The sequence below is a fragment of the Copadichromis virginalis genome, linkage group LG7, assembly GCF_057382275.1.
Source record: "Copadichromis virginalis isolate Kocher_CV1m ecotype Utaka linkage group LG7, C_Virginalis_male_GT1.1, whole genome shotgun sequence".
In the NCBI taxonomy this organism is placed as follows: domain Eukaryota; kingdom Metazoa; phylum Chordata; class Actinopteri; order Cichliformes; family Cichlidae; genus Copadichromis; species Copadichromis virginalis.
In genome coordinates, this window is record NC_140624.1 from 13,747,617 (window position 1) to 13,765,647 (window position 18,031).

The 18,031-nt window shown below is 41.9% G+C and overlaps 1 protein-coding gene across 1 annotated transcript; it reads left to right on the top strand.

Annotated features, from left to right (window-relative positions):
- Positions 1–2,344: 2,344 nt before the first annotated feature.
- Positions 2,345–17,932, top strand: tbc1d2b (TBC1 domain family, member 2B). The gene is made up of 13 exons (XM_085461875.1): positions 2,345–3,023; positions 3,774–3,924; positions 6,343–6,508; positions 9,031–9,164; positions 9,273–9,505; positions 11,581–12,006; positions 12,147–12,257; positions 12,417–12,613; positions 13,291–13,785; positions 13,874–13,991; positions 14,219–14,404; positions 15,061–15,182; positions 15,735–17,932. The coding sequence occupies exons 1-13, from the start codon at positions 2,682–2,684 to the stop codon at positions 15,928–15,930; spliced, it is 2,877 nt and encodes a 958-aa protein (XP_085318001.1). The 5' UTR covers positions 2,345–2,681; the 3' UTR covers positions 15,931–17,932.
- Positions 17,933–18,031: the final 99 nt, after the last annotated feature.

The window sequence follows — 18,031 nt, forward strand, 5'->3', positions numbered from 1 at the left end:
TACAGAAACTGTGGTTTGTGTGCACACGAGTGCATTGGTTTGCAAGAGGAGATGTTTAACCCACGGAGTGTCTGATTACCAGAGTAATGGGAGATAAGTTGCGTCAGCAGTTGATCTTTTGTGTTTTCTGATCTGGGTTTGAAGTAAGTTCAGATCATTGTTGCTAAAGCTGGACCAAAAATGTGTAGGAATGGAAATGTTTGGAAAGACTGTGTATGTTTGAACAGATTTGGAGGGTAGAGGGCGGGGCAATAAACAAAGCCCCAGTAAGATGAGGTATTTCCAAGCTTGTTTTTCAGGTTCACATACAGTAAATACCTGCTAACTCATTCCCCCCATTGGTTGGGGACAGGCGTCATGAATCACCTCCAGCAGTTTTTGCTCTGTGGGGAACAGTAGGAACTCCCACAGGGGGAGATGCAGTAACGAGAAAGAGTCTGTGTCATAGCGAGCAGGATGAGATGGGATTTCACAACTGGATTTTAACATCACTTACAATTTGGAAACATGTTTCCTGTTTATACACAACTGATCAAACACTTGGGTATTGTGTACAGCAATGTCATTTAGTGTAATTTAATTTAATTTAGATGAATGAACGCAGAGCCAATAACTGAACTGTTATGTTCCACAAATGAGTAAGAGCTGCTGTACAGTACCATGGCCTAGAATTTCAACACTCTCTTAAGGCGGCTCTTGTTGTTCTTTGTGAGTCATTATGTGCTCCTCTGTGGGAGTAGTAAGGTTTGGGGTTAAATGTTATCACCGGTCCGTGTTTGTAAAGAATCCAATGAACATTACATTCGACCGATCGCGCTGTGTGCTGTACGTAAAAGGATCGGCAGAAATTTATTTGATCTACAGCACATATAAAAAAAGGTGCCAGACAGGAGGATGTCTAGGCTGATAATTTTTTTTTAGCCTAACACACCTATGAGGGGGATGTGGATCTTATAAAAGGTCACAAGTCAGTTTAACAAATGCAAAATGTCATTGCAACGGAAGCACATCACCTTTGTTTACAGTGTCCTTTGAAACCTCAGAGCAAAACAAGGATCCTAACCTCACAAATACTTCTAATTGTAAGAAAACTAGCAGGTTACTGTTATTACAGTATTACAGTATTGCATTTTGTTTTTTTAAGCTGCTGTTTTATCTTTGACATCTCAAGTGGGGAAACATCAGGTGTATTTCCCAGCATAAGACAAATCATCCACTGTTTACCCACAGCACTGGGGCAAAACTAAATCATATTCACATCTGCAACCATTAGTCACCAAAACATCCTGAACATGTGAAACTTCTGCCAGCTCTGAATCCAGGAGACAAATTTCCTGTAATCACTTCAATAGCTCCTCTTTCGCACTCTAGTTAAACGAGCTATGGATTCGACTTAGTCACATATATGCTGTAGGTTTTATGAAAAGTGGAAAGGTACGTCATTTCAGGTGGTGATATTTTATTGGAACATTTCTTTACTTTTTTTTGACTTATCACTTAAATTGTAAATAATGCCACTATTTATGTATTTATTTTCATCCATTATTAGAACAGATTGAGAAAAGTGACAGTGAGATAGAAGAAAGTTAAAGTAGGCTCACTGTGGTTACATGCACTTTAGCACTAACCCAACACCCTGACACACTTTATGGCATCTGTGGCTTTATACTTACTGCTTATTTTGGAGGTGAAAAAAAAAATCAACAAAATATGGCGAGGGTTGTTTGTATCTCCAAAAATGTTCATTTTTAATGCTCTTCAGCTCAAAATCTCTGTGCATTTCTAACATTAGATAACTCTAAACACCTCTCTTAGCCTTAATAGGGCTTTGACTGTCATGTAAGCATGGAAATGCTAAAAACTGGAGGAAGATATACTGATATTATTTGTCATCTTTTTAACCGTCAGCTAGGCAATACAGGCAGCTACTCTGAGGTGACAAAAAGCTCCCAGTGGTTTGGATTTCCAGTAGATCTCTGACCTGCTCACTGTTTATAACCCAGTCAGACCTGTCAGGTGGAGATCTGGTAAATGTTTGCCATTGTCCTAAGACATTGCAAAACCTACTTAGATTTATGTTTTTATCTCACGTTTTAGCACACTGAATCTATGTATAATGAAGTGTGCAATCTTAATAAAATTACCTGAGCTATTTATTAAGTTTTTTAAAATTTACAGCTGTATCCTGACATATTCAGTATCTGTTCGAGGTTATAGATACAAATTGTGAAACACACACTGCCATAAACAGTACAAAGCAGTTGAAATTAGCATAATAAGAACAAGAATTACAAGATCGGCTGCGTGTGACACGGGTGTGGGTGTGGGCACCGCAGATCATTTTGTGCCGAGGGCAGATAACAGAATGCATTTTTTATTTTTCTTTCCTATGTAGGCCTCATATCTTTTCTTCTATCTTTTGATTACAGTTTTTTTTCTTTACAATTCGTTGGAGGATTGCTGCTCATTAGCCCTCAAAGCTGGCTGCTCATCTGATCACACACCGCCACCTAGCGGCCCACAGAGCCGCTACACTCCACCCCAACCAGCAAACCAACCACGTCATCCTCGGAGCTGAACTACATGTCCCATGCTCCTCTGTCAAAGAAACGGACAGTCATGTGGATGGAAACAGGAGTGGGCATCCGCTGTGCTGCAAGAAGAAGAAACTTCGAGGAAAGATGCACGAAGAGGAGGATGGCAGCGAGGCGCACTCCTGCACGGCTTCGCGATTCGTGAACTCCAGGTCCGTGGATGTGGCCGACATCGAGGGAGCGAAGGAGCAGGCCTCCAAACTGTGTGGCTACTTGAACAAACTGTCCGGCAAGGGGCCCTTGAGGGGGTACAAGCCGAAGTGGTTTGTGTATGATCCGAGGAAATGCTATTTGTATTACTTCAAGTCTCCCCAGGATGCCCTGCCGCTCGGACACATCGAAATATGCGATGCGTGTTTCAGCTACGATTTGGACGGGGAAGAGGGTCAGTTTGAGATCCGCACGGCCGACAAAGAGTTTCTACTTAAGGTAGGAACTTTTCTTTCTTTCATTAAACGTGTGTTGACAGCATTGCAACGAGGTCTGCTTTTCATGTCATTTGTCACTTCCTTTCTCGTTTGGAAAAGGCAGACACGCCCTTCTCTTCTTTCCTTTAAAGAAAACAGATTTAGACTCAGCTGTTTTTAGGCAACAAAGTACATATTTCTGCTCGGCAACAACGTGATCTGATGCGATTCTGACGCGATCAGAAGAAGAAAATCCGTTTGTTTGTTTTTTAAAAGACAAATCAATTTCTCGCACAAACCAAGCGCTTAATCAGCGCATTCTTCCAGCTGATTGCCTGCAAACACCGTCAGTCCTCTGTTTTGTGTTTAGACATTTTTACACAGCTCATCTGCCTTCACGGGTCACAGCATCTCATGTGACGGTGTCCTGGTGCTGTCATATGACTGTGACGGGTTCAGCACCAAGACAGGTGCCTCTGGTTTCACTCAGTCAGTTCTAGTCTGTCTTATTATTTTTTTAAGTGTCTATGCTTAATACCAAGAGAGAGAGAGCTGGAACTGAGACTGAAACCAGTGTCTGTGCTCATTCACATGACAGATCCTAATAGTGTCAAGTTGTCCTCATTTTCCCTTTCCATTTGTCGCTGCCTTGATTTCCTCATGGAGATGCCTTTTAAAACGTCATCTCGCTCACTTTGCTGTCTTTAAAATGGCGTGCTTAAAGATTTCAAAGATCTAAAGTCTAATTGAGTGTGCGTTTGTGTCCTTCTAGGCTCCCAGTAAGCAGGTGATGCACTACTGGCTGCAGCAGTTGCAGCAGAAACGTTGGGAGTACAGTAACATGCGAGGCTCTGGTCAGAGAGACAGCTGGAGCTCCCCGACGCTGGCCTATCCTCACACCGGCCTTGTAGGCAAAGATAATGGTAGGCAGGTTCGCACGCACTCACACATACAGTGGATATGTTATCAGTCGGTCATTTCATCATATCCGGGCAACAACTGAAAGTTTACACAAGCGCTACAAATCACAAGAGTCTCGCGTATTTTGTTACCAAGTTTCTGCAGGAAAGTGTTTGAGTGTTTCGAAAGGGTAAAAGTTCAGATTGACATCATTCGGCTTGTGTTTTGTTTTAAGCAGAAAGCCCTTCGAGCTGTGAAGCAAAGGCGCTGGTATCGTAACCTCACGTCTAAACAAATATAAAGTAGGCAGTCAAGTAATGGTCTGTGACAAAAATGATATGTTTATTTGTTTTCCAATTTTTTTTAAATATAAATTGTTGAGAGGAGAACAACCAGACTCATTTGAACTGATGGGAAGGGAACAGTAACAGAAGAAAAGTATGCAGACGAGGGTCTTTCACTTCACAGCATGTCAGATTGACAGGGTCAGAATTTGTCATAAACACCATGAAAGCATGGTGTCATCTTGCCTTATGTCAGTACAGCCTGCTGCAGGTGGCGTTAATAAAAACTGAGCATTGTTTATACTCAGGAAAGCCTTCCTGAGCATTGTTCCTGAGCATTTCCATCCCTTTATTACCGCAGCAGCCATCAGAACACAGTCACCGATGCTGGCTTCCAGTTTGATTGTGTGACATGTCTCAAAGCTCGCATCATGCAAAGCTGATGATTTAAGCGTTTGAATGGTCTTGAAGATCTCAGTGAGTGCTCAAACGGCCACAGTCACCAGATCTCAATCCAACAGAGCACCTTTAGGATGCGCTGTAACGGGAGATTTGCATCATGTGTGCGCAGTAATTGTGTGATGCTATCATGTCAGCATGGACCAGAATCTCTGAGGAATGTTTCTTGTTGTTATGTAGCTCCAGAAGCAACATGGTGGCCAGCGTGGTCCTAGCAAGGTGTACCTAATTAAGTAGCCAATGACTGTATACGCCAGTGCTGATATGTTTGAATGAGTATCTGTTGGACTCTACATAAAATATGAATCTCATTTGTTATCCAGCAGAAGTGGAAAAGAAAATATGTACATCCATATCTGTGGCTAATAAAGGACTTTAATGAGGACACAAGCATTTTTAAGCCTGTTTACATTTGCAAACAGGGATTCTTCTGCATGCTTTGTGATTAGCTGCGTGAAACGACCTGTGAATCCTTTTCCTGTCCATGTCTTTCTTTCCCAGAATGTTCTCGGTGCACATCTGTCTTCAAAAGCCACAAACGCCTTGGTTATCACCGCTTATCAGTGCTGTTGTCGCCGTGTTTCGTCTAACCCTCCGCGACTTCTTGATTTCTCTGACGATTCAGAATGAACACTCTTTTGTTCCTTGTTCTCGTATTCATTTGCGTTTTGCTTTTCGGTCTCGCCTTGAACCTGCTCGGTGCAGTGAAGTGCACGAGAGAGCTGTGAGATCAGCGATGTCTGGCGTCAGCTGAAACGATCCCTCGAGCTGTGTTTTTATGTCGCACTTTTTATAGCGAAAGACTAACATGCCCGGGCTTAGCAAGTCTAAGTAAGTGTCGACTTTTGAAGCTCTAAAAGGAAACCGTGCTGCAACGTTCAGAAGTTAAAACTGGTTCAGAAGTAGACATAGTAACACATGATAAAGACATAATAAATTAGACATATAAAGGACGTTGGTTTTTATTTTCATTCTTGGAGATGCCACTTCAAAGACTTCAAAGATTTTATCAGAGCCACGCGAGTCTGATCATAGGTGCGTGGCGCTGGCTGCACTACATGTTGTTGGCCACAGTCTGTGTGTGAAGTCTCACAGCATTATTAATATCACTACCTCGATGATTTAAAGCCAGATGTGGCATGGGTCGATGAGAAATGGAGGCCTGCCGCACACTCATATGGAAGTGATTTGTCACTCGCAAGGTAGGCCAGCGCATCCGCTGCTTAATCATCCTTTTTATTTTTTAGTCTAAGTAGAAGCATAATATATGAAAACGAAGCAGTATTCATTGAAGCTTAACAACTAGAGCCTGACATCATGAACTCATCAGGAAAGTGTTTACTGAAGTCACAGACAAAGGAAGCAGAAAGAGGTGTTTTCCCACAGACAGACTTCATTTTTCCAAGTATGACTCAGACACCCCCTGCTGGCAGTTTAAACCACTTCTGCAGTAGCATCACTTTTTATGACACATCTAACAAATAAAAAAGCTTCTTTTTACTAATTAATTTCATGTTAAGAAGGGGGTTGGTGGTCTGAGAAAGAAGTAATCGTTAGAAAGCAGGTATTAACTTGCATAGGTTTCACCCGGCTGTGCATCTTGTTCTTGGGAAGTCAGTCTTTGGTGTCATTTTGATTTGATTTTTGTTTCGTTAGAACAGATAATTAAGTTCTTTTGGTCTTTTTTTTTTTTCTCAGATGCTTTCAGCTTTGAGAAGCCATGTGAAACCATGGAGAAGGTCCGCAGTGATTTCTCCATGGATGACGAAACAGAGGGCGCTGGAATGGTGGGAGCCCAGACAGCCAGAGGGCCCTCCACGAACCCCCTCAATTTCTCCCTGAAAAACCTTGGCATGGAGCTCAGGTAAGTGTAACGAAAGCTTTCCAGGAAATAATCTGTACGCAAGTATACAGCTCTATAAAATCTTGTTCTTTTTTTTTTCTTTTTAAGGTCGCCGCCAAACAGGCACGACTAGTTTGTCTGCTGTGTTGAGCAAAGAAAGCACTTCTTAGTTCATCCAGACACTGGTTGCAGTAGAGGAAATGGTTACATCCATGGTTCACTTGTTTTTCTAGTATGCAACCATCAGCAGTTCCCCTTTTTGAGATGTACAACACATCTATTGAAAAGAGGCAACATGCTGCAATCCTAAAAATGTGACATGTAGACTGGAGTTTGCTTTGTATGTGTCCCTTATTAAGGGAGTCTTGGAGTCCCAGAGTTTCACTGCTCCTAAACCCACACCACGGTGCCTTTTATACACAGTTCTTACCTGTCAGAACTCCTTAGTACTTATCGCTAGAGCTGGGCGATATATCGAGTTTTTAAAACATATCGATATATTTTTATACGAGATATAAGATGTGACAATATCCTTTATATCGATATAGTCTATGTTACGTTATAATTATAGTTGTGGAGCCGCAAGTTTGCCTCTCTTTCGTCCACTTTTGTCTCTACGCAACGTTACTCCGCCTCGCCTTCACTGAAGACAACTCCCCCTCCTCCCCCATCGCTTCACGTGCAGGCAGCGACAAGACGGACACGGCAAATCTCCGTTAACGAGTTACTGCGCATCGCCCCATGCGTGGGGCTGGACGGCGTCAACGTGCTAACGAGCTAAACATGCTAACGAGCTAACCGCGCTAACGAGCTAACCGCGCTAACCCTAAAATCCTTTCATTCTCTCAAAAGTTGATAGCGCGCCTTATGTATGAATTCTGGTTGTGCTTGGTGGCCGCGAACCGATTTTATGTGGTACACGGCGTTCAGCAATCTGTCAAAAATGTTTGAGTACGACTTTGGTAAGCTACGGAGCTGCACCGCTTGATAGATTGTCGGCGCATTACGGCTACCGAGGAGCTTCGCGGAGTGATACGTACTGTGCATTAACGTAATATTACCGTATTGTGTGTGTATAAGGACCATAAATGGCACCTGTAAGAGACGTGGTTATGAAGCGGATTTCAAACTCCAGGCTATCAGTCACACAGTAAAACTTGGGAACAGAGCAGCTGTAAAATCTGTCTGTCTTTGTTATTACGCTCAGCGTCTTTTAGTTTACATTTTGACTGCACAATTGTGAGCTCTTTGTTTAGCACAAAAACAACCTTGTTTTCTTTTATTTATGGAGCATTATTATTTAATGAATGCTCATAATTTAATTTTGAGTAATTTTTCATGTACATCTGTGCTGTATGTTAATAAAAGTGCCTGTGTGACATCTGGGACACAGCTTTGACTAAGAACTCTTTTTGTTCTTACTTTATGGCTTAAAAAAATATCGAGATATATATCTTATATCGCCATCCAGCTAAAAAATATCGAGATATGAATTTTGGGTCATATCGCCCAGCCCTACTTATCGCCCCAGGAGATCTTTGAGGTCAGCCGATCTGATGCTTTTAGATGTTCCCAGGTATAAATTAAAGACAAAGGGAGAGAGGGCGTTTGCTGTGGCTGCACCCAGACTGTGGAACAGTTTACCTCCTCACGTCAGATTCTCCAAAAGCCTAGAAACTTTTAAAACTGCTCTTAAAACTCACCTCTTTTCATTGGCTTTTAGAAAGGTTTAATTTATTTGTTTATTTATTTTTTTATTTGATCAGCGAGGTGTTTTACGAAATTGTGTTCTATTGTATTTTTATCTGTATTTACTGTACAGCACTTTGGTCAGCCTTGGTTGTTTTTAAATGTGCTCTATAAATAAACTTGACTTGACTTGACAGTAACAAAGGTATCAGTATAGTAGCTGCCTGATATGTGACTGAATCTGCGAGAATTGCAGCTCTCGGAGCTAGAAACCCCTCCCCCCGATTAGAAAAGAAGTGGCTTTAGAATACTCCAGTACTGTGACGTTAACTGCTTTTGTCACGTTTATACCCATAAAGTTTGAGAAAAGCACGAGCGCTCTTTAGTCACTTTGGTTTTGCCAGGTGGAAGTCAGAAACGTGTGGTTTAAACACATCTGATGTCTATAAAAATATATATAGAGAGCTGATGTGTGAGGCAGACTTGCGCTTCATTGTGTTGCATACAGCAGAAACAGTTGTTGACATGTTGCAATGGTGAGGTGTGAAAAACAAGTTTGACACCATTAGCTTTACTTTTTCCTCTAAATGTTAGCTTCTTGCAAAAATGCCTTTGTGTTTATTATCTTTGTTTTTTCTCTGTTTGTCCAACGCTGCAATCCCGTCGGCCTTTTGCAGCAGCATCAGTTTTCCTCTGTGGTTCATCGTAGATCTCTGTGGATTTGTCACTTTTCATACCGTGTTTTCTTTAATCTCTAAAGACCCCCCCCCCCCTTTTTTTTTTTGTTGCAATGAAATGTGTGAGAAACCTGTGAAATAAAAAATAAAAAAAAAATATCTCCTGATTTCTGTCAGGAACTCCATGTCTCACCTGCGTGGGGGACGACGCAGCGTGTTTTACACTAGCAACAGTCCCTCGGAGGAATGGGAGCTCGTGGATCCGCCAAAGGACTTTACTGAACAGAAACATCATCTGGACACACACAGACGTACGTCCACTCCCACCCACCCTTCTGCCAGGGTTTAACACTCATCCTCAGCGTACATTTCTCCCGAGGGTCACAGATAACAGCTGATGAACTTGTGTTTTCCCTCAGATTCCTTTGGATCGGCGTTTACCTTTGATTTTGTGCGCAACCCCTCGCGGCCTAAGAAGCTTTTGCTGGGCTCTGGAAAGTTAGGCCGCAGTGCCGAAAGCTCGCCGGTGGAATGTAACGGCAGCAAGTCTTTGGAAATGCAGCTTCGCCTCCAGAGCCAGCAGCAGCAGGAAGAACTGAGTCGCTTGCAGCAGGAAGAGGCTAAACTCAAGGAAGAGCTGGCCACCCAGAAGGTATAGTTGGATCTCTTCTACTACTGTTATTTATAACAGCATAACACATGTCTATGGATTGGATCGGATAAAAATGTAATATTCTGTTTCTACTGAAAGTGAATGATCCCTGTTTGCAGTGTCTGTTATACACCACAAGCCTAGGTTTGTGGTGTCTGACCAAGTGCCTTGGTATAATACTGATGCTCTCACTATTACAAGAAGTCAGCAAATGATTAGTCATGTTTTAGCAAGAAGCAAAGAAACAGCAGACAGCATTCACAGCTGTCGCACTCCTTCTCTTTATTTTCTGTTCTCTTTTTTCCCCCCTCTATTTTAAGGTTGGCTGATTGGTCAAAACCGCTGTGACTAGGCAGAAGAGTGAATACTTACTTAGTGAATACCTTTTTTTACCTCTGTGCTTTACTTCCTGGTCAAAAGATTGATAGTTGTTTTCCTATGAAATCTGTACCAGGAGCATGATAACGAGAAAAAGTGTAACAAATTGATGTTTTCTGTAAATAATAGGGCTGCCACAAACGATTATTTTGATAGTCGACTAGTCACTGATTATTTTTGTGATTAGTCGACTAATCAGATCGTGCATCCATTGGGTGTAAAACGTATAGCTTATTGCACCAGCATGCATCTGCTCTTATATAACTATCATTAGCTTACAGCTTTAAGTGTTTAAGGTATGTGCTAACTAAAGATAAAGATAAGATAATAGTTTATTAAATTTTAATGAAATTTGCACATTGTTTCAGTGAAGTTTAATAAACTCCTTGCTATCTAAAATATAACGGGACACCGGAGTATATTCTCGAGCATCTCACACTTCTGATAATCAGTCTGCGTGATGTTTATTCAGCTGTGTAAAAACTACAACTTTAATCTCAGCCAAACCGATTTACTCAGGAACAAATAAAATACTAAAAAAAAGCCAAACAATAACATTTTTAAGTTATCTAAATGACTTATATATGTCTAACCTGAGTAGCGAAAGACAGGGGTGGGTTTGAAAACAATTAGCCGGGAGTCCGGTGTTCTCACGGGCTCTAGTGAGCCTTGCCCCCGGCTAGCTATCGAGCTAGTGGATAACAGACGTCTCCGAAAACGTCGGAGCGCTTTTGAAAATATGTGGTGTCTTGATAAACTGAGCGGATATTTTTGAGGTTTACACAGTTACATTCTCGTCTTAAAATATGTTAAACGTTTATTTTGTGACCCAGAAAGAATAATAAGAGTAATATTAAAACTAACTAGCTGCCGCCATTGTTGGAAACTGAGCTGGGCTGCGCTATGAATTCTGGAACAGAGGAAAATCACTATTGGCTGTCCTAAAAGTCGCTAGAAGTCGCTAAATGACGTTATCGCCTAATTTACATAATTGGTCATGCTAATCTAATTGTAACCTATGTTGTTGGAGAGAGAAATAACATCGTGGAAGAGACATAAAGTGAGTAAAAAACGTCCTAAATGCATTTAGAGTTTATTTAGAACTACAAGTTAAATTTCTTTTAGCAATTATTGTTTTTTTTTAATGTCACAATTCCAACCCTGCTCCTTTACCCGGGCTTGGATCGGAAAAAGTGACTCGAAATAGGCACTCTGGTGGAGTTACTTGGTGTGTGTGTTTACAAGTAGTTTTAAACCTTGTGATCCACAAAACAGCATAAGAGTAAAAGAAGAACTGACTGCGTTACAGCACCTGCTGCTTTTTGAGAGTAAAAGCCATACGCGCTTTCACGTCGCTAAGGGGTCTGAAAACTCTCTAAATATAGCGACAAAGTCGCTAAGTTGGCAACACTGGCACAGAGCTACTTCTTCTTCTTCTTCGGGGTTTAACGGCAGCTGGCATCCTTGTACATGCAGTGCTGCCATCTTCTGTTTTAGTCCGTTATTACACTCTTAAGTCCCACTACTTATTCCTGTGTCTTTTGTGATCTTACAACGCTTCAAACGACGCGTCGACTATTAAATCAGTCGTCGACGATTTTGATAGTTGACGTAATCGTGACTAGTCGACTAATCGTGGCAGCCCTAGTAAATAATATACCATGCTTAATTTACAGTAATGATGTGTTATCATCCAGGAGCTGGTAAGGCTACTGCAGCAGACTTTAAGGACCTCCCAGAGCGAAAGGCCCACCGGGTGCCGTCCAGCTCCGTCTCCAGATTCGTCAGCAGCCTCAGACCAGACCCGAACTTCAGTACCAACTCAGGAAGAAGTTGCACAGCTGGAGGATCTGCTTAAGGAACGAGATGGTCAGATTCAGTCCATGTGCGGTCACATGGAGCGTCTCGCCCTGGAGAAGGAGAGTCTGCAAAAAGAGCTGAAGAGCCTGAAACTTAAGGTGGGGGAGATAAACGACCAGCTTGGAATGATGATGGAGACCATCCAGGCGAAGGATGAGATCATCATGAAGCTGTCACAGGAAAACTCCGAGCACAGCGGAAATGCAAACGACGCTGGATCACCACCACCTCACAAAGAGCTGCAGGAGCTGAGCATCCTCAAGGTAGAGATGGCAAAACTTTAAATAAGATTCAAGTTATCTTGATCTTAAACTGCCATCAACATTGATTTTCTTTTTTCTGTAGCTTTTGAAATTCTGCCTGAACATCTTGACACCCCGTCTGTCTTATTATTCACCTTCAGGACAGTCTTCAAGGCTACAAATCCCAGAACAAGTTCCTGAACAAAGAGATCCTGGAGCTGACGGTGTTGCGCAGAAATGCAGAGAGTCGAGAAAAGGCTTTAGAAGCAAAGGTACTCTCTTGTGTTTTATATTTAATGGTGCATTATCCTGTTAATAGAAACAGGAAGTTTGAGTAGGTTTAGGGGAAGTCCAGTGTGAAGCTCAGCTGGTGCTTCTAAAACGTAATTTAAATTTAAAGCTGAGACTTTATTTTGCCCTCTTTTCCACAGTGCACTGCGCTTGAGGCCAAGCTGTGTCAGGTGGAGAGTAAGTACTTGGTTCTGCTTCAAGAGGTGAAGAACCCGGTATGTTCGTCTTCAGAGCAGAGCCCAGCCCGGGAGGTCATCTCCAGATTGTTAGAAGATGCACTGCAGGGCGAGAACACAGACCAGCAGGAGCACACGATCTTCAAACCAAACACTGTCAGGTATGTGCCGAAAGCCTCGTTAACAGATGCTTTGGAGGTGATTTGAAAAGAAATTACTTAAAAACGGCTACTTGATCAGAGTTTTAGGGATGGAAAAAGAGAAATCTTGAGTTTTGATAAGAGGTTGCGAGAGCCCACACGTCTGGTTTCCGGCATTTATAGCAGATATGAAAATAAATGGCCAAATGTAGGTGTTGTTAGCACAGCTACGTGCCATACTCAGTGCTGTGGCTTACTAAAAAAATTCCACTGTCAATCATATGAGGGTCAAAAGTAGCAGATCTTTATTTAATAATGTTGAGCAGTTATAGCATTTCTACCAGAGCCAGCACCATACCAATTCATCAGAGGACGCACTGCTTTTTTTAAATTTTTTTGGTTGTTGTTGTTGTTGTTTTTATTGAAAGAGAAAATAAACTGCACTAAGAGTCCCTACGCATGTTTTTTGACTGTGAGAACGAGTTCTGCTAATCTGTATTTCAGTTTCTGAATTCTTTGCAAGCCCAGGCATGCCCTTTTTGGCTCATCAAAAATGTATTTACACATTCTGGAAACCGCTCAGTGATGTAAACATGCAGAAGCCAGGATGTGAACATGTTACTGTTGCAGCTTTGAGCGGCTTTCGGAATTCACCCGCATCACTGATGAATTGTCTCTCTGTCTTGATGCAATGCTAGCGAGTATGACGTGTACGGCTTCAAGACCGTCCCCGAGGAGGAGGAAGAGGAGGAGAAGCTGATCGCAAAGGTGAGGGCCTTGGAGCTGAAGTCCCTGTCCATGACGGATCAGGAGGTTTCCGTCGGGGTCAAGTGGGAGAACTTTCTGTCCAGCACCATGAACAGAGACCTGGTTCACTCCCCTGAGCTAAAGACCCTGATTCGTTGTGGCGTGCCACATGGGCACCGCTCCAAGGTGTGGCGCTGGTGTGTTTCTTTCCACGTGAAGAAGTTTCGTGACCACTTGCCCCCAGACTATTATGACACCTTATTAAACGTAGCAAGGGAGAAGCCCAACCCGGCCTCGAAGCAGATCGAGTTGGACTTGCTGCGTACTTTGCCCAACAACAAGCACTATGCCTCTCCGAGTGCAGGCGGCATCCAAAAACTCAGGAACGTCCTGCTGGCTTTCTCATGGAGGAATCCAGATATCGGCTACTGTCAAGGACTGAACAGGTACTAGAGCTTGAGTGTGTACTTTCTTTCTGTCTCTCTTTTTCTGGCTTGTAACCATTAACCTTTTTCTTGCATGTTATTTCTTCAGGCTGGCAGCAATTGCCTTGCTCTATTTAGATCAAGAGGATGCTTTTTGGACCCTTATAGCTATTGTGGAGGTCTTCATGCCAAGAGACTATTACACTAAGACTCTCCTTGGCTCACAGGTAACAAAAAAACAGTTGAATTTTATTGTACCATGAGACAAGAAGGGACAAGGTACTGCTTATTTATTAGATTTGACAAACCTCCCTGGTGTCAGTGATATCATATTCACGTGACTGCTGTTGATGACTTACAGAGCAGGAATGCAGACATCAGCAGTCTTTGTTTTTCTGTCTGTCTGCTAAATTTGACCACCTTAGAAAATCAAGCCCTGGTTTGATTCGTACAGGTTGACCAGCGTGTGTTCAAGGATCTGATGAGCGAGAAGCTACCGCGGCTACACGCCCACTTTGAGCAGCACAAAGTCGATTTTTCCCTCATTACGTTTAACTGGTTCCTGGTGGTGTTTGTGGACAGTGTGGTGAGCGACATCCTCTTCAAGATCTGGGATGCGTTTCTGTTTGAAGGACCAAAGGTAAGAGGCTTGATTCTGCTCTCATAAACCTGAATTCTAGCCTCAGCAGGAAACTGTTTTAAAGTTAATGACTAACCGGTGACGAGAGATCACTTCTCAAGCTACGTGCCGGCACACAACCGTGCATGTTTGCCAGATGGATCCAATTGCACGCTATTAAACGAATTATTTATTGCCACCAAGGAACCAAAATTCTTTAGTTTAATAAATCGTTATTTTTTGTGTACGCAAGCTAAATTTTAACCCCACTCTACACCCCTACAAAGTTTTGTATTTTTTCTAAACTTTTCAGCTTAATGACATGCAAAAAAAGGTAAAAAGGTAAAAAAAAAAAAAAGAAAACGCATGCAATAACCGATTTTGACGTAGCATCCCCTTATAGAATTTTTAAGGGAAGCATTTTAGCAAACTTGTTAAAGCAAAAATGTGCCCTATTGTGTGTTGATTGAACGATACAAGTTAAAACACTAAAGCTGTCGAGCCTAACTCTTAACAGAAACCTGATATGAACCCAGTCAAACAAAACTGCCTCAGATTAAGGCGGTATTGACTATATTTGGAGGACCTGCTTAGGGAACAGAAGAAAGGTCAGATGTTCCTGAGTAAATATTTTCATGCTACAGTCACACAGGACTTTACGCCATTTTTCTCCACAGATCATATTCCGCTTTGCTCTTGCGCTCTTCAAGTACAAAGAAGAGGAGTTTTTGAAGTTGCAGGACTCCACAGCCATCTTCAAATATCTCAGATACTTCACACGCACGATCCTGGATTCAAGGTACAGTAGCTGCACTGTTTTCGTATTTCCAGTCCTGTGAAAGAATGAAGTTTCTGTGGACAGAGTATCTGCATCACCTTGAAACAGCTTCCCGGGTCTCCCTGAACTGTAGCTAAATTGTACGATCACATCACCCACAGTGTATCGGCTTTGTGCCTGTGCAAACTTCATTTCTCACACTGCAGGTGTTGCAGCAGCTCTGTGAGACGGTGCTTGAGCACAGCCATGGTTTGGACTAAATGCGGCATGCTGAGATGCAGTTGTTAAATAGATTGCTATAGGTAGCAGCCCTTACATTTAAAATTGCACTGTGCATGCTTGTTTTATACCATTTTATTGGTCAGACTCTGTTTTGGAGCTAGCCTCAAGTGGCCATTTTTGGAGCTGTAATAATAACCTACCTATTAATAAAGTTTTATGTATCAGCTCCAGTGGTGTATGCTTGATGCTGAAAGAAGGATGCATGGGTTTACTAAATTTCAAAGACATAAAAAAAAATCCAGGCTCACAGGATTATGCTGTTTTTCTTTCTTCTAAAAAAATATCTTCCAGGAAGCTGATGAGCGTTGCCTTTGTGGACATGAACCCATTCCCCATGAGGCAAATCCAAAATCGGCGCGCCTTCCACCTGGAGAAAGTCCGTCTCGAGCTGACGGAGCTGGAAGCGATCCGACAGACCTTCCTCAGGGAGCGAGAGACGAGTCAGGATAGAAGGAGCTTTGTCAGCGACGACGAGGAGGAAAACTGACCTCGGACTTGTCGCATTTCTAGGCTGAGTGGCTAAAGCACGGAGACAAAGAGATCATCTCCGCAGAGCGCCGCTGTTCTGCAGTGATGAACGGAGCGCTTTTCCCACACCTAATCGTTGGAGTTGGTCTCTGCATCAGAGCTGGAACTATCAACTTTATACGTTTTAAGCAACAACCACATCAAAAGAACTTAATGTCACAAGCCCGAAAGGGCCTATCAGTATTATCAGTATTCCTGCCATTTCTTTTTTAATTAAATCTTGTAAATCCTCTGTTTTCTGTACGCTTACGTGTTCATGCAATGGCCAAAACAACCTGCAGCACAAATCAGTATTTTCAAACAAATGGCTGCGATCCATTTCCTTTTTATAGCTGACTTTTAAATGTGTTGAAGGATTATTGTGTCATTCATTTGTGCTGTCATCTTCTACACTCACACAATTTTTCCCTCCACTAAATTGCCACTGAGACGTGCGTGCACACAAATCACTTATGCTGAAATGAAAACGTTGCTGAAACTTAGGTCTTAAGGCCTTCAAGCGTGTATGTAACATTTCCAGTTGTAGTTTCCTTCAAGGGATGCGTCAAAAGCCACATTTCCATGGTATTATCAGTTCTAGAAAGAGCATCTGGAACTTGCTGAGCAGCAGTGCACTTTCTATAAGCCATCAAACTAACGTGAGCCAGTATTGTCTGTTTTTTAAGCATTATCAGTTCATTTTTATTTGGGAGGTTTTTATTGGCTATCGATTTTGCTATTCGTGTTGTTTAAAGTAGTTTAGGAACTGTTCACGTTCTCACAAAGACATATCTAGAAAGTCCAAACTGTATTGCACTGGATTTAATCAGTTGAGTATCTGGTATTGGCAGGATCGGTTAATCCATTCACGCTGTTGTGGGTTACTCAGTTTTTGCATGCTCTTGGTTTTTCTGTGTTTGTGTTACATGTTTAAATGGTCCAGTTTCCTTGTGCGCAATTTGTTTTTATTTGAGATTTTTCTGAGCCGCTGGTGTAAATGCTGATTGTAATTGCATTTGTTGTCCTCAGTGTGGCAGTGTGACATTGGTTTACCTGGTATTTACGCTCGGCTCACAGGTACCCTACTCGCAGTTTGACTGCACTTGAAGTGGCTGTAAAGTCATGATGATTGTTGTATTAAAAGAAAAAAAAAATGGAAATATGATGTTAAATATATGAGGGAAGCTTTTCACCGTATTGCCAAATATCTCTTCCATTTTCATAATCGGGTACTTTAAAGTTTCCTCTTCACTGGGATCTCCTGTTTCTTACAGCAGCGTGGAGGAAAGCTGATATTCCAAGCTTCAAACGCTGTTTATATTTGATCAATCAGCTGTTAAGTGAAACTTTTCAGTCTCCTTAAATGGGATTTTGTGCACTGATGTGTTGTTTACACCCTGCTCGAGTTTTAGTTTTAGATTGTCTTGAGGTGTTTACAGAAACAAGAGATCTGCTGTCAGTTGCAGCTTTGTCAGCTGATCCCATCCCCACTGTTCACCTGATCCAATGAACAAATGGCAACAACAACAAAAAAATATTTTGATAATCAAATGAAAAAGAAGCATATAGTTGTATTTCTTCCTTTGTGAGAGCAGGTCTCTCACAAAGATCTTGATTGGTTTACAGTTAAACTTGCTTTTTTTAATATATAAATGTCCACACATTGTCAGAAGGCTCATACAGTAAGATTTTATGTTTACTCAGTTTCTCTTTTAAGGCTAGTGCCCCCCCCCCCCCCCCCTCACAGAATAAGCTACATTTAAAAGTCTTCTCTTTTTTAACTTTACTTTGTTTCTTTTCTGTGTTGCTTTTCCCAGAATTGTATTGCACAATTTTATTGGTAGTATGACTTCCGAATATCATATCAGCACTTCACCTTTTTGTATGCATATCTCTCATCTTGCTCATTGTTAGCCTGTTTCACCTAATGATGCAAAAAAAAAGTTTGTAATATTAGTTCAATAAACAATTTGCTGGCTGAATGTGTTGATGTGAATTTCCTAATTCAAATGCTCATTCAGACACGTCTGTTAGGACGCACCGAGCAGTTATCCGAGCTATCTTTACTGACAGCCTGCCAC

Excerpts from the sequence above, each read along its gene's own strand:
- tbc1d2b (XM_085461875.1), top strand. The coding sequence starts at position 2,682 with ATGCACGAAGAGGAGGATGGCAGCGAGGCGCACTCCTGCACGGCTTCG. Across the intron at positions 9,165-9,272 it reads TCATCTGGACACACACAGAC|ATTCCTTTGGATCGGCGTTT; the intron begins GTACGTCCACTC and ends GTTTTCCCTCAG. Across the intron at positions 12,007-12,146 it reads AGGAGCTGAGCATCCTCAAG|GACAGTCTTCAAGGCTACAA; the intron begins GTAGAGATGGCA and ends ATTCACCTTCAG.